Source organism: Pipistrellus hanaki (assembly GCF_964339955.1).
Source record: "Pipistrellus hanaki genome assembly, chromosome: X".
Lineage (NCBI taxonomy): Eukaryota > Metazoa > Chordata > Mammalia > Chiroptera > Vespertilionidae > Pipistrellus > Pipistrellus hanaki.
In genome coordinates, this window is record NC_140524.1 from 8,187,403 (window position 1) to 8,209,664 (window position 22,262).

Consider the following 22,262-nt stretch of genomic DNA (forward strand, 5'->3'; position numbering starts at 1 on the left):
ATAAACTGACAGCGGAGTGCAGTGATGACAGCGCGGTGCGGGCCACATCGCAAGGCCTGGCGGGCTGGATTTGGCCCGCGGGCCTTGTGTTTGACACATGTGGATTAGGATGTACTAATATGGCTCATTTTACCTTAATTATTACTTTATTATTTTTTTTTCTTTTTTCTTTATTGATGAAGGTATTACATATGTGTCCTTATTCCCCCAGTGCCCCCTCCCTCATGCCCTCACTCCCTGGTATCTGTGCCCATTGATTAGGCTTATATGCATGCATACAAGTCCTTTGGTTGATCTCCCCCCCTTACTCCCACCCTCCCCAACCTGCCCTCTGAAGTTTGACCATCTGATGGATGCTTCTCTGTCTCTGCATCTGTTTTTGTTCATCAGTTTCTGTTGGTCATTATATTCCACAAATGAGTGAGATCATGTGATATTTATCTTTCTCTGACTGGCTTATGTCACTTAGCACAATGCTCTCCAGGTCCATCCATGCTGCTGCAAATGGTAAGAACTCCTTTTTTACCGCAGCGTAGTATTCCATTGTGTAGCTGCACCACAGTTCTCTAATCCACTCATCTGCTGATGGGCACTGAGGCTGTTTCCAACTCTTAGCTATGGTGAATTGTGCTGCTATGAACACAGGGGTGCATATATCCTTTCTGATTGGTGTTTCTAGTTTCTTGGGATATATTCCTAGAAATGGGAACACTGGGTCAAATGGGAGTTCCATTTTTGTTTTTTGAGGAAACTCCATACTGTTCTCCACAGTGGCTGCACCAGTCTGCATTCCCACCAGCAGTGAAGGGGAGGGATCCTTTTTCTCCGCATCCTCACCAGCACTTGTCTCCTATTGATTTGTTGATGACAGCCATTCTGACAGGTGTGAGGTGTTACCTCATTGTTGTTTTGATTTGCATCTCTCAGATGATTAGTGACTTTGAGCATGTTTTCATATGTCTCTTGGCCTTCCTTATGTCTTCTTTTGAAAAGTACCTATTTAGGTCCATTGCCCATTTAAATATATATATATATTATTGATTTTTCACAGAGAGGAAGAGAGAGGGACAGAGAGTCAGAAACATCGATGAGAGAGAATCATCAATCAGCTGCCTCCTGCACATCCCCCACTGGGGATGTGCCCGCAACCACAGTACATGCCCTTGACCGGAATTGAACCCGGGGCCCTTCAGTTTGCAGACTGACGCTCTATCCACTGAGCCAAACCGGTTTTGGCCCATTGCACATTTTTTGATTGGGTTATCTTCCTTTTGTTAAGTTGTATGAGTTCCCTGTAAATGTTGGAGATTAAACCCTTATCGGTGATAATTATCATTTTAAAGGCTCTATCTCCAAATATATTTCTACATTTTGAGGTATTGGGGGGTTAGGTTTTCAACATGAGTTGTGTGTGTGTGTGTGTGTGTGTGTGTGTGTGTGTGTTACAGCTCAGCCCTTATAGCATGTAATTGTAGAACATTTCCATCACCCCCAAAAGAAAGCTTGTACCTATTAGGAGTCAGACCTCATTTCTCCCTTCCCTAAGCCCTGGGTAAACGTTAATCTATTTTCTATCTCTATAGATTTGCCTGTTCAGTACATTTCTTATAAATGGTATCATACAAAAAAAAGTACAAAAAAATAAATGGTATCATACAATGTGGTCTTTTTTGACTAGTCATAACTGATGCCGCCTTTCTCATCCTGATTTCCATAACTTGGAGTCTTCTCTCTTTCTCTCTTTCATTACCCACTCGTGCTGAGTTTGTCAATGTTTTTGATCTTTTCAAATAACCAACTTTTGGTTTAACTGATTCCCCCCCCCCATTGTTTTTCTATTTTACTTATTTCCTCTCCAATCTTTATCTCCTTCTTTCTGCTTGCTTTGAGGTTATTTTGTGTGTGTGTGTGTTTTTTTTTCTTGTTTCCTAGAGTGGAAGGTTAGGTTATGTTTGAGATATTTATTTGTTTGTTTGTTTATTTATTTCAGACAAACATCAATTTTTTCTTCCACTTGTTGATGCATTCATTGGTTGATACTTGTATGTGCCCTGATCAGGATGGAACCCACAACCTTGGAATATCCAGGCCAGGTTCTCACCAACTGAGCTACCCAACCAGGGACCCCACATCTTTTCTGCGCAGTAAACATGGCCCTGGCCCGGAACCCAGGGGCTCAGAACCCTTGGCCCCACGCCATCCTCCACAGCCCAGTAGCTGTGATGCTGTCATCCGTTGCTCCGACAGACTTCTCTATTGCTCTAGTCTTGTGCCAGGTCAGCGGAAAGATGAGGCCGGGTTCTCAGGCTCGGCGATCGACTCCTGCTGCCTGGGCCGTCCTGCGATCCGATTGGTCCGCGATGCGAGCCGATTGGTCCGCCTACGCATCACATGCTCAGAGCCCGATGATGGCGGGCGCCGGGGAGGATTTGAGAGCGCTCTTCAGGGCTGGCGTCCGCGCGGCGCTGGAGGCCTGGCCGGCCTTGCAGGTGAGCGGGATCGGGGACGGGAATGGTTAGTGCCCGGGACAGGCTAGGATCGGCCGGCGAGGGCGCTGCGGCTCGGCGTCCTCGGCGGCGGCCTCCTGCGTCACCCCCTGCGGGCTGTCGGGCTGACGTGGTGGGCTCGGGCCTGTGTTCGCAGATCGCCGTGGAGAATGGCTTCGGGGGTGTGCACAGCCAGGAGAAGGCCGAGTGGCTGGGAGGTGCCGTGGAGGAGTACTTCTCCCGCAATGGTGAGCGGATGGCGGGCGCTGCGGCTGTGGAGGGGGCGGGTGGGGGAGGGGACGGGGGGGCGGAGGGAGGGGGGAGGCAGGAAGTTGGGGGGTGGGGGGGGAGAATCCGCCCTTCCTCTTGAGCAATGATCGCTGGTACCTGAGGGCGAGGTGGCATGAATACCAGCTTTGGAGTCAGGATTGTGGGTTCAGATGCCTTACGGGAGGGGGTGTTACTCATGGTTTCACGCAGGCGAGTCATTTCATCTCCCGGAGACTCAGTTTCCTAATTCCTAACATGGGCATCAAAGTAGCCACCCCAGAAATATATTTGTATCCATCCTGACCAGGGCCTAGACAAGTCCAATAGAAATAGAAATATTTGTATCCATCCTGATCGGGGCACATACAAGTGCAATAGAAATATAATGCGAGTCACGTCTCATTGCCTTCAAAAAAAATTCTGCAGTTGCTTTACATGATTTTTAGCATTGCGTTTTCAAAATCTGCGTATTTTCGTTTTACCAAAATTTCTTCTTCTTCTTCTTTTTTTTTTTAAATCCTCACCCGAGGACATTTTTCCATTGATTTTTAGGGAGAGTGGAAGGGAGGGGGAGAGGCAGAGAGAATCACGATGTGAGAAACACATTGATTGGTCGCCTCCCGCAGGCGCTCTGACGGGGGCCCAGGCCGGGGAGGAGCCTGCAGCTGAGGTACTACGTGCCCTTGACCGGAATCGAACCCGGGCTGATGCTCTATCCAGGGAGCCAAACCTGCTAGGGCCCGTTTTTTGCAAATTTCAGTTTGGCGTCGCCGCTGCATTGATATTCTGGATAACCACATCTGGCCATTTGAACGACAGGGATCCCCTTTGCTTTGTAGTCTTGAGGGCTTTTTGCATAATACGATTTTTACAAAATTCTTCAGTGTTTGAGTCTTGAAGATGACAGTAGGCAGAGACTTTCCAGGAAATGTACAATCTATCCAGGGATCCAGATAAAGAAATAGGCATTCACACACAGGGTGATGAGTGTGTTCTGATATCAGGAGCTCAGGGTGCGGGGGTGACAGGAGACTTAGGAGGAGGCTTTGGTGGTGGGTGAGCTGAGTCTGAAGAGGGGAGAAAGAGTTAAGGAGGTGGAGGAGTCAGGGAGAGCTACACTCAAACCCTGTGGTATGCGGAGATGATGTGTTACATTTGGAAAGTGGTAGGGTGCTCAATATTGGAGTAAGTGTGTGTGGTGTGTGTGCGTGCGTGCATGCATGCATGCACGTTTGCTTGCTTGTGGGTGTGTGGAGGAGAGGAGTGGCAGAGAATGAAGCTGGGGGTGGGGGTGGGGAGGCCCCCGGAAAAGGGTAGGACACTGATGGCCTCACGTGCCTTTGGTTTTGTCCTTTAAGCCAGTGTTTACCAAAATGCATGCTACGGAGGCATAGCTCTGTTAGATGTTCAGGGACGAAAAAGCTTCCCCAGCCAAATTATGTAAGAAAAGCTCTTTTTTGCAGCTCCTCCTTAGGAGTCACAATAATCATTAACATAGTAAAGGCTCGGATGAGGTGAGAACTAGTCAAAAGAAGCCTGTTTACCTCGGTTTCCCAATCGCTTTCTGCAATAGATTCCTTTAAAACCGAGCAGGACAGCTGTTTTTCAAAAGCCCAATATGAACACTGCAGTAGGTGAGGAGAATTCACTGGCAGGTTCTGAGGTGAGTAATAGGATAGGATTTGCTGACTAATGGGAGGCTGTTTCTCTAGACTGAACTAGGCCTGAACTAGGGCAGTGGTGAGAGCCATGGGAAAGAAGGGGTGGGTTAGGGGCCTGGAGATTGCTTGGCTGCAGAGAGTGAAGGAGAAGGAGGCAGGTTCTGGGATGAGTGACCCAGTGGATTAGGTGCGTTCATGGTACAGAGAAGCCTGGAGGGTAGGTAAGGTGATGAGTCTGGCTTTGGATATGGAGGGTCTGAGGTACCTATGAAATAGGCGAAGCAGTCGGAGTTGGAGACAGATGTGGAGGATATTAGATTAGAGTGGTTGGCCAGCCATGAAGACAGAAGAGACACAATTCAGAGAGGGAAGATGCTGACGACGCCTCAGCATACCAGCAGACAGCAGCTGTGTGTTGCTGAAGGATGCCCAGGACCAAACCAGAGACGGGCGGACCTGCATTACCGCCATTTGTCCACCAACCAGATCTGAAATATCATGGCTGGCATGTACACATAAGGAACTATCTGGCATTGAAATTGGGATGCAAAAGAACTGTTGGCCCAGAAAGGAACTCACTTCAGACTGATTCGTTTGCCTCTCAGCGTAACCATTATGGCTTGTTGCAGTTTAGGTTCTTACAAGGGTATTTCTTGGATCACATGATCTCACACATCTAGAGGAAATAATGAACAACAAACACAAACAGACAGAGGAAATAATGAACAACAAACACAAACAGAGAAAGAGAACCAGCGATCAGACTCTCAAACCTCAGAGGGAAAGTAAGGGAGGTTGGGGGTAAGGGGAAGAGATCAACCAAAGGACTTGTGTGCACACATATGGGCCTAGCCAGTGGCCATGGACAACGAGGGTTGGGGGGAGCATATCTAGGGAGGGGTTTGGGATGGGAATGGGGGATTAAGGACAATTATGTGAGACCATAATCAATAAAAAAAAAATAGAGTGATTGGGAAAGCCAAGGGGGTGAATGAGGTCTTGGGGGTACAGGGGGTGGGGGAGCTTTGTGGACGACCTTCTTGAGTAATTCTCCAATTCAGAAGACGATGGGCCCATAGGGTAACGGAAGCCCAGAGGAGAGCTTAGCTTAGCCAAAGCCACACAATAGGATGTTGATGTTCAGGCTAGGATATTTCATCATTGCGAGTATTTATACCCATTTCTTCTTATCTGTCCCATTGGTCTGTGGCCTCCTGTATCCACGGAGCCACAGTCATGAAGGGTCTCTCCATTTAAAAAAAAAAAAAAAAGTGATGTTCAAACCCAGAATGCAGAGCACGGCAGCGTATAAAAGGCTCACCAACCAGATGTGGCCCCAGCCGGTGGGCGCTGGAAAAGCAGCAGGCGGGCGTGGTGGCGGTGGCTCGTCTCTGACCACAGCGCCCTGTCCTTCCCTCTCCAGCTGACTTGGAGCTGGATGAGGTGGAGGACTTCCTCGGGGAGCTCATGACCAACGAGTTTGACACGGTTGTGGAGGACGGGAGCCTGCCCCAGGTGAGCATGTCATGGGCACAGCTGCCCCCTTCCTGCCTATAGTCCGTCTTCTCCCCAGGTGTTTATTTTAGGGCAGCGCCCTTGGCTCTAACCACTGAGCCTCACACAAGAACCCTTTATGACTCCCTATTGCCTAGTCTTCCAAGGCTTTTCCAAATCCTACCTTTTCTCTTAAAAAATTTTTTTGTTTATTGACCTCAGAGCTGGAGAGGGAGAGAGAGAGAAACATCAATGATGAGAATCATTCATTGGCTGCCTCCTGCACGCCCCACACTGGGGATGGAGCCTGCAACCTAGACATGTGCCCTTGCCCGGAATCGAACCCGGGGCCCTTCAGTTCATAGGCCGACGCTCTGTCCACTGAGCCAAGTCGGCCAGGGCTTCTCTCTTCTCTTGAGCCACCATTCCCGGCCAGGTCTGTTCCTCAGGAGCCCCACCCCAAGGGCAGGCCGGGTCAGGCACATCTTCACCCCTCCCCTGGTTAACACCACCCCCTGCTGGGATCGCCTTCCCTTTTCCCTCTTCCATCTTCCAAACCCGGTTTTACTAGTTGTGCCTTCCTAGCTCGGAGGCCCTCCTTCCGTGCTTCGGGCCGTTACCTGAGCTTTCTTTCATATGTGGCTCCTTCTTGAGTGAACTCCTTGGGGGAGGAAAGGGCCCCATGGCCTCCTGGGACATTCCACACCCTCCCCCACTCTCGCTGCAAACCCGGGCTGTTGTATTGTAGGTCCTCTAGGGTAGGGGTGTCGAACTCAATCAGAGAAGGGGCCAAAATCTAAAATCCAGCCTAAATCGCGGGCCGAATGGTTTACTGAACAGTCATAAACTGACAATGTCATAAACTGACAGCGGAGTGCAGTGATGACAGTGCGGTGCGGGCCACATTGCAAGGCCTGGCGGGCTGGATTTGGCCCGCGGGCCTTGTGTTTGACACATGTGCTCTAGGGCAACCCAGGCTGGTGGAATGCTCTCTTGACAGGTGAGCCAGCAGCTGCAGACCATGTTCTACCACTACCAGAGGGGTGATGGGGCCACCCTGAAGGAGCTGACCTCCCACATCATCCAGAGGAAGCGCAGGGTTAGAGCCACGGCACTTGCGACAGACAAGCAGGCGGATGATAATAATGCGGACAGCGCGGAGGAGATGGAGGTGAGCGGGGTGCCCTTGGGTGGAGAGATGGAGATATTTTTTTAACTTATTATTATTGATTTCACAGAGGAAGGGAGAGGGAGAGAGATAGAAACATCCATGATGAAAGGGAATCATTGATTGGCTGCCTCCTGCACGCCCCACACTGGGGATTGAGCCGCAACCTGGGGGTATGCCCTGACCGGGAATCGAACCATGATCTCCTGGTCAACGCTCAACCACTGAGCCATGCGGGCCGGGTGAGATGTAGATATTTTCAATTTTCTGGGAGATCATAGGGAGCTGATGGGGATGGGGTGGTAGTGGCTGTATTATCCAGAGAGGGCAAGGAGCTTCCCTAAGATCACACAGCCAATCCTTGCAAAGCGGGGAGTAGAGCCTGGGTATTCCAATGGTCACAACGGGGAGGTGTGTTGTATTCAGCTCCCTTCTGTGTGTCTCCTGCAGGTCACAGCTACGAATGATGGGGCAGCTACCGGTGGGGTCTGCCCCCAGGCTGAACCCTCGGGTCCAGACACCCAGACTATTAAGGAAGAAGATATAGTGGAGGATGGTTGGACCATTGTCCGGAGAAAGAAATGAGCGGGGCTGGCCATGGTTTGGGCCCTTGTATGGAGGAGTGTGAACCTTTGGACTGGTTATCCCATCTCCATCCTCTCCCCATTCCCCTGTCCAGCTCCCTCCAGGGGAAGAAGAGCCCTAGGGTCCTTGGCCTTGGTTTGGTGGGACCTGGTTGACCACACCCCCTTGGGCCGTAAGTTATTGTCCGAATGGTGAGGCCTTGGGTGCAGACAGTAGGATGAGTGGGTGCGGGTGTGGTTGGAGGCGCTGAATGCTGGTTGGTTGACAGTGGGCAGGTAGGTTTATGAAAGGAGAGAGGACCAGCAGAACCACCACTTCCGCTGGCTCAGGAACGCTGAGATGAACATGGCGGCCGGAAGAGAGAATCATGGACAGCGGGAACGGAAGTACAATAGCTGTGTTCCCTTTCCCCCTTCCCTGCTGCCCGTACACACACACAGCAGCGTGGCCCCATCCCGCAGCGCGGCCTGCAGCCCTGGTTCCTTCAGGAAGTCTAAGGCATTGGCAAGGTGGTGAGCTCGGGGGACCTGGGCTTCATTTTCTGTCTCCTGCAACCTCTTTCCAAACTCTTCATCCAATTCCATCCACGTCCAGGGATGAGGCTTAACAGACATGAATAAATAACACCTTAAAGCTGAACCTGTGGCGTCATTCCTCGGGGAGCTGAGACGCCGAGCTCAGCGAGGGAGCGGGTTGCGGGCCCACCCTAGCAGGCGGCACTTTCGGGGACACACACACACACAGACGGACAAACGGAGCACAGCAGTGGCCCGCAAGTTTCCGTAAGCCTGAAATAAACTGTATTTTTTTTTCTTTAAAAAACAAAACAAAACCGAGAGTATCCATTGTCCCCCCCTGTTCCCCTGTCCTGCCCGGTGGCCCTGCCATGGGTCTGGACGATAAAATACTGGGTAGCCTCGGGGGTGGGTAGAAGCTGTAAGCCGTGGAGAGGCGGGAAGGATCTGGTCACTGCCACGCCTTGCATTGTACGTGTGAGGACACTGGGGGAGTGGGCAGGGCTGGGCCAGGGCTAGGGCCTGGGTGGGAGAACTGGCACTCGAACCCAGGTCTCCTGCCTCTGGTGCTTTTGGGGGGGGTGGTGGAGGCAGGATCAGGGGGGGTGGAGGGGATGGGGAAACGGCCTCGTTCAGGCAGGTCTAGCCACAGCTCCCACCCTCCCTGGGGACGGGGATTAAAAAAAAGGAACATCACTGTAGGAATATTTCTTTTAAAAGCCCCCATTGTGTGAAAAGATGAATTAAAAAACCCAAGACCCAGCATTCGGGATTGAAAGTGCCCATGATGGGAGTTCAAGTATTGACTGAGCTGGGAGGGAGGGGGCCGGGGCCCCCGTCGGACATGGGCAGCTAGAGTGTGGGACAGGGGGCCTCAGGTCCCCCCAAGCCCTCTAGGTCTTGTCTCGGGTCTGGGGGGCTTCAGAGGGCTCGGCGGCGGCTCCCGCAGCTGCCACCTGCGCCTCCTCCAGCTCCTTGTCCTCGGACGGGGTGGGCCCCAGGCAGAACGTGTCCCCACGGCCCGCCCGGCCGAGCACGGCCATCCAGCGCCGCTGCAGCTCCTCCGTCTCGGGGCTGAAGTACCAGCTCAGGTGGCTCTGGGTGATCTTGAAGACGTGCCGTCTGTCGGGCCGCTCCCCGGCCTCGGGAGGCCCCACCTCGAAGCCGATGAGGGGCAGGCTGCGCTGGGCTTTCACATCCTGGGGGACAGACAGAGCCTGGGTCACCGGAGGCTGCGCTTCTCATTGCCTTTTCACCTGCTCACCCCCCTTTCTCCTTCCCCTGCTCAACAACCTGCCAAGGCTGCGGAAACCGGTGTGGCTCAGTGGATACAGCATCGGCCTGCGGACTGAAAGGTCCCAGGTTCGATTCTGGTCAAGGGCATGTACCTTGGTTGCGGGCACATCCCCAGTAGGGAGTGTGCAAGAGGCAGCTGGTCAATGTTTCTCTCTCATCGATGTTTCTAGCTCTCTCTCCCTCTCCTTTCCTCTCTGTAAAATATCAATAAAATATATTTTAAAAAATCTGCCAGGGTTCCCTTGGTAGCAACAGAAAATTGTCTGGGTTCACATACCTGTTCCCTCTTACATCCCAAACCAGCTGGGTTAGTTTCCTTAGTGTATTTTATACCGAGTAACATCTCCAGGCCTTTGTCTAGGCCAGTGGTCGGCAAACTCATTAGTCCACAGAGCCAAATATCAACAGCACAACGATCGAAATGTCTTTGGACAGCCACATGTTTTAAACGTAAACTAACGCCACTTCTTCAACATAGACTCGCCCAGGCCGTGGTCTTTTGTAGAAGAGCCACACTCAAGGGGCCAAAGAGCCGCACGTGGCTCGCCAGCTGCAGTTTGCCGACCACGGGTCTAGGCTGCTGCCCCCATTTATTTATTTATTTATTTAATAAATATATCTTATTGATTTTGTACAGAGAGGAAGGGAGAGAGATAGTTAGAAACATCGATGAGAGTCATCAATCAGCTGCCTCTTGCACACCCCCTACTGGGGATGTGCCTGCAACCAAGGTACATGCCCTTGATCGGAATCGAACCCGGGACCCTTCAGTCCCCAAGCCGATGCTCTATCCATTGAGCCAAACCGGTCTCGGCTGCTGCCCCCATTTATGCGTTCTTCCCCATCCAGGTTGGATCTAGTGGTGCCTCGTCTGCACCCTGGCTTTCTCTGGGAAGCTAGCCCCCCCACCCCTCCACATTGGCCAGCAATCACTCCTTGTTTCTAGCCTGTGTGGGGGCTCTGATTTCTACTTCGGGTCACGCGATCCCCAAGGCCAAGGGGAGGCCGAGGGCGGAAGGGGAAGGGGGTAGCTTGGCTCTGCCAGGTGGCTGAAGGGACCCCGAGGAGGCACACCTGAGGGGCTCCGTAGATGTACAGCACCAGGGGCTCGTTCTCAGGGACCACAAACCACGCCTTGTGCCAGCCTTTGCCGCCCTTCTCCATGTAGTGCAGGAAGCTGCAGATGACGCTGTTCTCCGCAGCCACCGAGGCCTGCTTCTGTGGCCAGAGACAGAGAGGGCGTCAGCGTGGAGGGAGGCCTGGCCGGCCTCCTCTGGGCTTCAGGACCCCTCAGCGGAGGTATTGCGCGGCCCATACTTCAGATGAGGATGCTGAAGCTCAGGTGGCAGGAGTGATTTGCCCCGTGTCCCCCAGTGAGTCAGACAGGCCATGGCGACTACCTCTAAGAGCTGCTGCTGGGAGAGGCATCTACATGGCAGTCAGGCGTTCTTCCCTCGCTTCATCGATTCCTCAAGTCCTTTATGTGTTTGCACCTCACCTTTTTTTTTTTTTTTTCATCTTTGGTCACATATCCACCCCCTACGCTCAGCAAGAGGCGACCTGGCATTGTGGTTAAGGGGCTGGGGTGCGGGGGGGAGGAAGGGGAGGCTCAGAATGCCAGCTCTAGATTGTGTATTGACTAATAAGGAAAACATACAGAGCTACTGGAAGGATTAAACGAATTAATAGATGCAAAGCGCTTAGAGCAGTGCCTGGCACAGAGGGAGGGTTCTTGAAATGTTAAATAAAATAAATACCTCGATTGGGCTAAGAAACAAAACCAAAATGCGCACGCGCCTAGAAAGATAGGAAGCAGAAGAGTTAGTGATCCTCTAGTGGGCGGAAGAAATATAGGGTGTTTTTATTATTTGCTTAGACTGCCGGCTTTCCTTCAGTGCGCATATCCTACTTGGTAATAAGAAGAGATGGTTTGTTAATTAAAAAACATGCAAGCTCTGCCGCTCACTGGTTGCGTGACTCGGTTTCCTCATTTGTAAAACGGGAATAGGAATAGATTCGTTACTCTGAAGATAAATGCCTAAAGCACTCAAATAAAATGCCAAGGGGTCGAAAGGACCCAAGTGGCTTTCAGTAGGGTTGCATTCATGTCACTAGCGTCTAGCTTGGGTCACCTGATCAGTGGATGCATGTGGCACTACGGTTCCAGAGAAACCCAGGCCTCCATCCCCGGGGGGGTGGCTGGCACCCATGTGCGTGGCGTGTGAGGGTCAGTGCTCACAGGCCTGGCACTCACCTCCAGGATGGACCTCCGGCGCTGGGGGGTGTGCTGGCTGCAGGCCGGGCTACTCCCAGGCACGCCGTGCAAGGCCACGTAGCAGTCAGTGCACACGCGGTTGGAGCGGTTGTTGTCGTAGATGAGGCGGGCCCGGAACTCGGAGCACTTCCCACAAACCACCTGGAGTGGCAAATGGGCAAGAGATGCCTGATTTGCAGAAGGCCTTCCCCTTCGGTGTCCGGACTCCCAGGATGGACCCCCGGTCTTCCCTCCTTCTGCCCTCCCTGGCTCTGCCCGGCCTCCCCACACTCACGTGCCCGCAGGCCTTGCAGTGGTGCCTGCGCTTGGTGATGGAGTTGAAGGGCTCCTGGCACCGCATGCACATGGTGACCTCCTTCTCACGGATGGGGGTCGGGGCGCGCTTCCCAAGATCCACGTTCTGGAGAGAGGGCCAGGGCCTGGGTCAGAGGCAGCTGCTCCCCAGGCCCAGCCCGGCCGGCCCTCGCCCGTGCCCTGAGGCCTGGGTCATCACTGGAGGCAGCAGACCCACCTTTCACAATTTTCTGATTTCACAGAATCCTATCAGAGCTGTTAAGCATTTAACAAAATCCTATCCTTCTTGAAGTTATCTATGCTGTTTTTTATTTTTAAAAAATATATTTTATTGATTTTTTTTTTTAACAGAGAAGAAGGGAGAAGGATAGAGAGCTAGAAACGTCGATGAGAGAGAAACATGGACCAGCTGTCTCCTGCACACCCCCTACCGGGGATGTGCCCGCAACCAAGGTACATGCCCTTGACGGGAATCGAACCTGGGATCCTTCAATCTGCAGGCCGATGCTCTATCCACTGAGCCAAACTGGTTTCGGCATCTATGCTGTTTTTTAAAACAAAGCTGCTTTCATAATAGCCCTAGCTGGTTTGGCTCAGTGGATAGAGCATCAGACTGTGGAATGAACGGTCCGGGTTCGATTTCAGTCAAGGGCACATGCCTGGGTTGTGGGCTCTATCCCCAGTGGGGGGCGTGCAGGAGGCAGCCAGCCAGTGATTCTCTGTCATCATTGATGTTTCTATCTCTCCCTCTCCCTTCCTCTCTGAATCAATAATATATATATATATATATATATATATATATATATATACACACACACACACACACACACACACACACACACACAGACACACACACATATATAAAACATATATATATAAAACACACATACATACATATATATATATATATATATATATATATATATATATATAAAACATGTAACATAGTATTGTACAATATTCCCATATTCAATGACTAATCAGTGGTTATTAATAGGTAAGAGTGTTGTGCCACAATCAGCATAGTTACCTTTTAGTATATGCTTCTGATTTATACGAAATAAATTCCGGGAGATATAGAATTAATATTGCTACGCAGTTTTGTTAACTCCCGTGTTTCCACTACTGTATTCTATGTTACATGTATGCGTGTTAAAGGCACTGCTGGGGGGAGGGGGTAAGACCTGCTTTTGAGTCCCAGCTCTCTCCCTACCTGACTGTGCTACTGAACACAAGTCATTCCTACTCTCTGAGCCTCTATTTCCCCAGTGATGTCTGCGGCCCCACCGCCAACACTGCTTCCGGTCTCCCCGGGGGAGGTGGGACTCGGAGGCTCAGTATGGAGGGAGGGAGGACTCTTACTGGAGAGTTAGGGGGGGTGTCTTCATCTTCCCTGTTTGTTGAGTTCAACAGTTTGAAGGTCTCCAGCGTCTGCTCGTGCTTCAGAAGGGTGGAGTTGATGGCCTGGGGAGGAGGTGGAAGAAGTGGGAGGTCAGATCACCTCACAACCCGTCCATTTGCACCCACACCTCGCTCTCCTAGGACCCAGCCCGAGGTCAGAGAAGTTGCGTTCTGGCCACAGCTCTGCCCCTTGCTGGGCGGCTCCGTTCTTGTCTTGGTGAAATGAGGGCGGGGATCAGTGGCTGAAAAACCTCAAAAGGCCTCCTAGCCACTGAGGGCTGAATTCTGCTTTTTTAGGGCTTAACTCACTGGGCTCACCCCCCCAGAGTAGGCGGGTCTCTAAAGGCAGAATTTGTGAGCCGTTACCTCTGGACCTCAGTGAGCTAATCTGTAAAATGGGGATGGGCCAGTTTGCTGTCCAGGCTCACAGTGGTCAGGTGCCGGTTTTAGGGGACAATTCCCCGCCCCCTTGGGAGCCTGTTAATACTCCTGCCCCCACCACAAAGCCTTCTTGGATGTTACCTGGACCCAGTCCTTCTTCTCCTCCTCAGTCCTTGGGGGCAAAAAAGAAAGAGTTGGGTTAGGCAGGCCAAGCCAAAGTGATCGGAGTCAGACAGACCTGGGTTGGACCCTCTACTCTAGGGGTGTCGAACTCAATCAGAGAAGGGGCCAAAATCTAAAATCCAGCCTAAATCGCGGGCCGAATGGTTTACTGAACAGTCATAAACTGACAATGTCATAAACTGACAGCGGAGTGCAGTGATGACAGCGCGGTGCGGGCCACATTGCAAGGCCTGGCGGGCTGGATTTGGCCCGCGGGCCTTGTGTTTGACACATGTGCTCTACTCCTTCACTTATAACTCATGTGACCTTGGGCACATCCTTAAAGCTGTCTGAGCTATTTATCCAATAGTTACTAACACCTTCCAGACTCGGTGTTGGGGACTTGTGCCCCAGAGGGGACCCTACTCTCAAGGAGCTAGTGGCCTGCAGGGGTGGAGGGGGATGGGAGGGGGGAGATAAACAGGGACAATACGGGATATTAGTGCTGCGACAGCGAAATCGGGCTGAGGAGTCCGGAAGAGGAGACCCCGTTTGCAGTTTGGGTGGCAGTTGCTAAGGAAGGCTTCCCTTAAGGAGGTGCTAAGCTTCAGTAGAGAGGTAAAGATGAGGTGTGGCCGAAACCGGTTTGGCTCAGTGGAGAGAGCGTCGGCCTGCGGACTGAAGGGTCCCGGGTTCGATTCCGGTCAAGGGCATGTACCTTGGTTGCGGGCACATCCCCAGTAGAGGGTGTGCAAGAGGCAGCTGATCGATGACTCTCTCTCATCGATGTTTCTATCTCTCTCTCTTTCCCTCTGTAAAAAATCAATAAAAAATATATTTTTTAAAAAAGATGAGGTGTGTGTGACAGTAGGTATATACAAGAAACCTTAAATAGTTCCCTCTGTCAGGAATGTCCAGTTTGAGACAGAAGAGTAGTTGCTTTTCCTTCACTTGGAAAACGGAGATGATCATTACTTAACCGAGGCGACATTTACCCGCCCAGCGCAATCCCCGCTACACTAGATGCTCAATTAGCGTGGACTTCCCCTCCCTCTGCCTTTCTTCCCCGACTCTCCTGTCTGCCCCGCGTCTTCCAAGGCTTCCTGGCTGATTCCCTCCTGGTCTCTTCTAATGATGCACACTCCAGACATCAAAAGTGCTCTTCTAGCCCTGGCCGGTGTGGTTCAGTGGATAGAGCACTGGCCTGCAGTCTGAAGAGTCCCGGGTTTGATTCCTCTCAAGGGCAATGCCCAGGTCGCGGGCTTTATCCCCAGTAGGAGGCGTGCATGAGGCAGCTGATCAATGATTCTCTCTCATTGATGTTTCTATCTCTCTCCCTCTCCCTTCCTCTCTGAAATCAATTAAAAAAAATTTTTTTTAACATCAGGTTTTTTAAAAGCTCCCCAGGTGAGGTTGTCACCAAGGTTGAGACTCGGTTGTCTAAATGGTGGGCATACGGGTGTTGGTTGTATTTTGACTTTTCTCCATATTTGACTTTTTTCGTTAAAAAATACATTTTTAAGGGCAGGATGGCAAAGCAAACCCTCCATGCCTCCCTCCAGCCACTAGGAGGAACCCTGCACTGCTCAGCGCTCCCCTCTCCGCCCAGCTTCCCTCAGAGCCACTCTCTCATCCCCAGCAGACTACACACCCCGCTGGGCCCCAGAATGAGGGTTCTGACTCATTTCTCACTTCCTTGCACTCTGTCTGAAGCAGATCATCTAACCATATGCATCCATTCTCCAGCCTTGACCATGACCTGGGTACCTATCACCAGGGCCCTCAGAAGGCAGCATGAGCTCCAGTCCCAGCTCTGCTCCTTTCTAGCTGTGGGAATTTAGGCCAGGTGCATAACTCTACTGTGCCTCAGTTTTCTCATCTGTAAAATGGGGTAGATAGCAACAGTAGCTTCAAGGGTTGTTTTGTTTTTGAAAAAGCATATTTTTTACTGATTTCAGAGAGGAAGGGAGAAGGAGAAAGAGCTAGAAACACCAATGATGAGAGAGGATCATTGATTGGCTGCCTCCTGCACCCAGAGCCGTAGTTGGCAAACTGCGGCTCGTGAGCCACATGGGGTTCTTTGGCCCCTTGAGTGTGGCTCTTCCACAAAAGACCACGGCCTGGGCGAGCCTATGTTGAAGAAGTGGCGTTAGAAGAAGTTTAAGTTTAAAAAATTTGGCTCTCCAAAGAAATTTCAATCGTTGTCCTGTTGATATTTGGCTCTGTGGACTAATGAGTTTGCCGACCTCTGGTCCAGGGGAAAGGAACCATGTCCTGACACACCGGCCAGGCAAGGGGTTGTTTTAAGGATTGATTACATTTATACTGTTGAAGCTAAAATTAAGTTAAAACAGTGCCTGGCATAAGAGCAAGAACGTGCTCTCTATCTCTCTCCCTTCCTCTCTGTAAAAAATCAATAAAATATATTTAAAAAAAAAAAAGAGCAAGTACGTTTTCATTAATTGTGAGCTACTATTAGAACCATCCAAGTAAAGGATAGATAAGAAAGAAGCCTCTTTGGACATTACTTTTAACTTTATTGTTTAAATTTGTTTCCTTGTTTGAAAAATGTCAAAAAGTCATGGACAGCCGGGACCGGTTTAGCTCAATGGATAGAGCGTCGGCTTGGGGACTGAAGGGACCCGGGTTCGATTCCGGTCAAGGGCATGTACGTTGGTTGCGGGCATATCCCCAGTAGGGGGTGTGCAAGAGGCAGCTGATCGATGACTCTCTCTCATCGATGTTTCTAGCTCTCCATCTCTCTCCCTTCCTCTCTGTACAAAATCAATAAAATATATTAAAAAAAAAAAGTCATGGACAACAGTGTGGGGATTGCTGGGGGAGGGGGAGTGGAGGGAGGTGGAGGAGGATATTGGGGGAAGGATAAATGGATGGATGGAGACTTGACTTGGGATGGTGAACAAACAACACAGGGTACAGGTGATCTGTTGTGGAATTGTGGACCCGAGACCCTTATCATTTTAACCAGTGTCACCCCAATAAATTCGATAAAAAGGAAAAAAAGTTGTTAAAAAAAGGGAAAAATTTCACCCTAGCTGGTTGGGCTCAGTGGATAGAGCGTTGGCCTGCGGACTGAAGGGCCCTGGGTTCAATCCCAGTCAGGGCACATGTCTGGGTTGCGGGCTACATCCCCAGTGTGGGGCGTGCAGGAGGCAGCCGATCAATGATTCTCTCTCATCATTGATGTTTCTATCTATCCCTCTCCCTTCTTCTCTGAAATCAATAAAAATATATTTTTTTAGCCGAAACCGGTTTGGCTCAGTGGATAGAGTGTCGGCCTGCAGACTGAAAGGTCCCAGGTTCGATTCTGGTCAAGGGCATGTGCCTTGGTTGCGTGCACATCCTCAGTGGGAGCTGTGCAGGGGGCAGCTGATCGATGAGTCTCTCTCATCGATGTTTCTGACTCTCTATCCCTCTCTCTTCCTCTTTGTGAAAAGTCAATAAAATATATTTTAAAAAAATATATATTTTTAAAAAAAAGAAATTTCAAGCATATTGAAAAACACAGTATAGCACAAATACATTAAATATCTACCCACTAGATAGATGCAAACATTTAAAATATTTTGCTATATTTGCTTCCTTTTTATTATTGATTTATATTTTATGTGTGTGTGTGTGTGTGTGTGAAAATGTGTGTATATGTATGTATTTTTAGTTGATAAATCATTTTTAAAAATAAATTACAGATATGATAGATAGAAACTCCTCAGCTGGCATCATCAGAAAACAAGACCATTCTCTCTCACTCTCCGAGGAAGTTAGCAGCAATTTCCCAAAAGCTCAATTCACATTTCCATTTCCCCATTGTCTTGCAAATATCTCTTAGGGCTGTTTTTCTCACACCGGGGAACAAGCATGGCGGTTGGTATTTCTCTTGAATCTATTCGTGTTGTTTGTTATTCAAACCCACAGGAAGAAGCATCTTTGGGAAAAGGTGCCCACCCTCTCCTGGGGTCATCTCTCCCCTGGGGAGGTACCTGCTGCGCATGCCCTAGGGGTGTCGAACTCAATCAGAGAAGGGGCCAAAATCTAAAATCCAGCCTAAATCACAGGCCGAATGGTTTACTGAACAGTCATAAACTGACAATGTCATAAACTGACAGCAGAGTGCAGTGATGACAGCGAGGTGCGGGCCACATTGCAAGGCCTGGCGGGCTGGATTTGGCCCGCGGGCCTTGTGTTTGACACTTGTGCCCTAGGCAGAGAACGCCAGCCTATCTGAAGGGAGGGGACAGGCGAGGGCGGGTACCTGGCCTGGAGCTCCAGGGAGCGCTGCTTTCCAGACACCAGGAAGGTCCGAGGCAGATTGAGGTTGGAGCTTTCCTTCAGCTGAAATGGAGGGAGACGGAGGCGTTGTGAGGTCTAGCGAGTCCCTCATCCTTTGCACACAGGCTTGGGGGGCAGAGTCAGCCGTCTCTGTGACAACCTCCCAGCACCAAGGCCCCGCTCCCGGTTCCCGTTTCCCACGCTCTGGCACTCACCTCCATGCCGTCTACGTCAATGCGTGCCCGCACGCTGAACTTCTGGCCAAGGAGCCGCAGCCTGGGCACGCAGTAGAGGAGGCGGTCGTTGAACTAGGAAGGGAAAGGTTTGGGCTGTATGTGTGTGGGACCCCAAAGCTTTATTACCGGGGATTACAAGGCAACAGGAGGAGACAGGACACCAAGGTCGCAAGGAGCCTCAGCCAGTTTGGCTCGGTGGACAGACCAAAGGATCCTGGTTCGATTCCGGTCAAGGGCATGTACATGGGTTGCAGGCTCCTCCCTGGCCCATGCAGGAGGCAAGCAATCAATGTATTTCTCTCAAATCTGTTTCTCTCTGTCTCTCCCTCCCCCTTCCACTCTCCCTAAAAATGGATGGGAAAATATCCTCGGGTGAGGATTAACAATAGATAGATAAATAGATAGATAGGTAGATAGTTGATAGACAGATAAATAGCTAAAACAAAGGTAGCAAGGAAAGAGTGTAGGCAGGGGAGTCACTTCCTAGATGAGTGACCTTGGGCCGGTCACTTCTCTCGGTCTTAGTTATAACATCTGTAAAGTAGAGGGAAAACCATGCCTCGTGTAGGTAGTGAAAGTGCAATGCGTCAGAGGAGGAAAGACTGACTAGCAGGAGGTAGTCTGGAGTACCAGGTCAACATGTGGGGGAGGGGAGGGCCACCCGCAACCCCACCCCTGGCACTTACTAATATGAGGTATCGGTCTTGAGTGGTCCCGTTCTTCGCTGACAGCTTAAGGATGTGGCCTTCTTTGATGAGCTCCTTGGTGGGACTGACAATGTCTTCCTCACCCCCCAGCAGCTCATATACTTTCAACAGCTTGTGCATTCGCTCCTGGCAAGAGACAGTGAGCACAAGGCAGCGTTGGGGCGCTGGCCACCCCTCTGAGGGGACAGAGACAGCACAGGCGGCTGGCCGAGGAAGGGCAGGGCGAGAGGCCACTCACCATTTTGCGGATGGCAGCGTTCGAGTGCTCCGCGGCGGTGGCTATTAGCTCCAGAGACTCTGTGGGCAGAGGGGGAGGTCAGGCGGAGGAAGGCCAGCAGAGAAGAGGCTCTGGGGAGCTCCCTGGCTTCCTGCGTATCCCCTCCTGGCCTGCCTGCACCCTCCCCATCCCAGAAAGCGCCAGCCTCAAAGATGTCCATAGCAACGTTACACAAAATCAGAGACTGTCTCAAGGCAGAATCCTAATACATGGGCTAGCTGGCAGCCTAGACAATGCAAGCTTAACAAGATTATTATTACCATTAAAAATAGCCACAAGAGCCCGGCCAGTGTGGCTCAGTGGTTGAGCCTTGACCCATGAACCAGGAGGTCTCAGTTCGATTGGCTGTCAGGGCACACGCCCGGGTTTCGGCTCAATCCCCAGTGGGGAGCATGCAGGAGGCAGCTGATGAATGACTCTCATCATTGATATTTCTCTCTCTCTCTGTCTCTCTCTGTCTCTCTCTCTCTCTCTCTCTCTGTCTCTCTCTGTCTCTCTCTCTCTCTCCCTCTCTCCCTCCCTCCCCCTCTCTCTCCCTTCCTCTCTGAAATCAATAAAAATATATTTAAAAAAAGAAAACGGAGAGCTTCATCTGGGGCAGGTTAGTCTGGGAGTTGAGATGGAAGGTCAGCCTTGGAGCTTGGCATAAGTAGCTTAATTTGGGGGGCTGGGGCTAGGGAGAGGAGAGTCTGAGTCTCTGTCTGGGTGGCTCAGTCTCAGGGCTCTCTCTGGGATTCACACCGGGAATCCAGTCTGAGGGCTCAGTGGCCTGTGGGATGGATCTTGAGGGTCAGTCCTCTGGGCTCAGTCTGAGGGGCAGGAAATGGAGAGATCCATCCAGGGTGCTCCGTTTGACAATACCCTTCTATAGAACGGCGAACAAGGAGACCAGACTGAGAGAAAGCTGGGAGACTCTAGAGAGCACTTTTGGGGGTGCGGCCCTGGGGATGGGTCTCATGCTGGAGGAATCAGAATGAAACACTTTCTAGCGGTTCGATGTGGGGAAGCGGCATCTCGGCCTAGAAATCTGCATCTTGGAGGCAGAAAACCCCCAGTCCAGTCTGGGAAGCTCTGTTCTGGAGAGCTCCCATCAGACCCGGAGGCTGTTTGGGGAGGTGCATGCTGGGTGGGGGCTGGCAGATAGGGAGTGGAGCTCTAAATGTGGACGATGGCCGAAACCAGTTTGGCTCAGTGGATAGAGCATCGGTCTGCGGACCGAAAGGTCCCAGGTTCGATTCCGGTCAAGGGCATGTACACTGGCTGCGGGCACATCCCCGGTGGGGGGTGTGCAGGAGGCAGCTGGTGTATGTTTCTCTCTCATCGATGTTTCTAGCTCTCTATCCCTCTCCCTTCTTCTCTGTAAAAAAAATCAATAAAACATTAAAAAAAATAAATAATTGTGGAGGATGGACAATTGGACAAATCTCAGCTCAGCTGTGGAGACCGACCCGTGGAGTCCGGTCTGGACTCTCAGCCTAGCGGCTCAGTGCCTTTGGACTTGGACAACTTCCTCTGAGAACAAGTCTAGGGGTCGGCCTTGGGGTGTTGGCTGGGGAAACAGGTGTCTGCCTTGAGGGGATCATTCTGGGCATTCGCCTCCAACTCTGGCATCGCAGTTGGAAACCTCAGACTGGAGGACCCCTGAGTGTTTTGTGGGTGGCCTCAGGCAGGGTTCTCAATTGGGGTCTCACTCCAGAGCTTGGAGATCCCATTCTGGGATTTCAACTATGTGGGCAAAGGCAGGCTGGCCGGCGAATGCAGTCTTGGCAGGGGGCTGGGCCCGGGCATGCGCACTCACTTTGAGCATCCTTGCTGTCCGGGGAGCCGTGGGGCAGCTTGAGGAGATAGTCCTTGAGAAGCAGCTCGTAGCGAGGGATGCGCTGCACGGGCTCCAGCATGTGGTGCTGCAGCGTCAAGTTGCCGCAGGCTTCTTCCTTCTGTGATGGGCAGAGGCCAGGGGGCTCGGGACCGGCCACAGACCCCACACCAAGCCCCCCAGACCTCTCCACCCGTCCACCCCGTCCCTCTCGGCTGCGTACCTGCACCTCGTGGATGATGACCTTGAACTGGGTAGAGCGCTCTGTCCAGGTGTTGACCAGCTCCACGGCCCGGTCGAAGTTTTTCACGTACTCGCCGTACATCTTGAGGAAAGGCGCCAGCTTCTGCAGGATGTCTCCGATGCGTGGGTAGCGGTCCCTGGGGTGGAGGCAGGGCTGACATGGTCCTTTTGATCCTTGTCCCCAGGCCCCACCCCAGCAGTCCCCTACCAGCCTCAGGCAGAGACCCATGGGGTCTCTTGGTCCTGGACATCTACTTCCCAGCCAGTCTGCTTCTTTGTTGCTGTTGCTTTAATATATTTTTGTTGATTTCAGAGAGGAAGAGAGTGAGAGAGAGAGAGAAACATCAATGATGAGAGAGAATGCCTCCTGCACGCCCCACACTGGGGATCGAGCCCACAATCCTGGCATGTGCCTTGACCGGGAATCGAACCATGACCTCCTGGGTCCTAGGTCGACATTCAACCACTGAGCCACGCCTTTATCAGCCAATTAGGCCAAGAGACTCAGCTTGACGTGAGACTTTGGCCTGGGCCAGTGGTCGGCACTCATTAGACACCAGAGCCAAATATGAACAGGACAATGATTGAAATTTCATTTGAGAGCCCAATTTTTTAAACTTAAACTTCTTCTAACGCCACTTCTTCAACATAGACTCGCCCAGGTTGTGGTATTTTGTGGAAGAGCCACATTCAAGAGGCCAAAGA

At 51.4% G+C, this 22,262-nt stretch overlaps 2 protein-coding genes across 3 annotated transcripts in view; one reads left to right on the forward strand and one right to left on the reverse strand.

Annotated features, from left to right (window-relative positions):
- The first annotated feature begins 2,350 nt into the window (after window positions 1–2,350).
- Window positions 2,351–8,303, forward strand: TSR2 (TSR2 ribosome maturation factor). Its single transcript, XM_084871172.1, has 5 exons — window positions 2,351–2,489; window positions 2,644–2,734; window positions 5,841–5,932; window positions 6,912–7,082; window positions 7,530–8,303. Exons 1-5 carry the CDS (start codon window positions 2,361–2,363, stop codon window positions 7,662–7,664), a joined length of 618 nt encoding a protein of 205 aa, XP_084727298.1. The 5' UTR covers window positions 2,351–2,360; the 3' UTR covers window positions 7,665–8,303.
- Window positions 8,304–8,441: 138 nt separating this feature from the next.
- The window catches only part of FGD1 (FYVE, RhoGEF and PH domain containing 1), a 39,722-nt gene continuing 25,901 nt past the window's right edge, over window positions 8,442–22,262 (reverse strand). For both annotated transcript variants that reach the window (XM_084871036.1, XM_084871037.1), the window contains exons 7-18: window positions 21,538–21,694; window positions 21,297–21,435; window positions 19,460–19,518; window positions 19,201–19,347; window positions 18,494–18,586; window positions 18,262–18,341; window positions 13,968–13,998; window positions 13,407–13,508; window positions 12,025–12,150; window positions 11,730–11,891; window positions 10,550–10,693; window positions 8,442–9,378 (exon numbers count right to left, since the gene is read on the reverse strand). In XM_084871036.1, coding sequence (XP_084727162.1) covers window positions 9,073–9,378; window positions 10,550–10,693; window positions 11,730–11,891; window positions 12,025–12,150; window positions 13,407–13,508; window positions 13,968–13,998; window positions 18,262–18,341; window positions 18,494–18,586; window positions 19,201–19,347; window positions 19,460–19,518; window positions 21,297–21,435; window positions 21,538–21,694 — 1,546 coding nt within the window. In that variant the 3' untranslated portion in view covers window positions 8,442–9,072. The remainder of the gene's footprint in view (window positions 9,379–10,549; window positions 10,694–11,729; window positions 11,892–12,024; window positions 12,151–13,406; window positions 13,509–13,967; window positions 13,999–18,261; window positions 18,342–18,493; window positions 18,587–19,200; window positions 19,348–19,459; window positions 19,519–21,296; window positions 21,436–21,537; window positions 21,695–22,262) is intronic.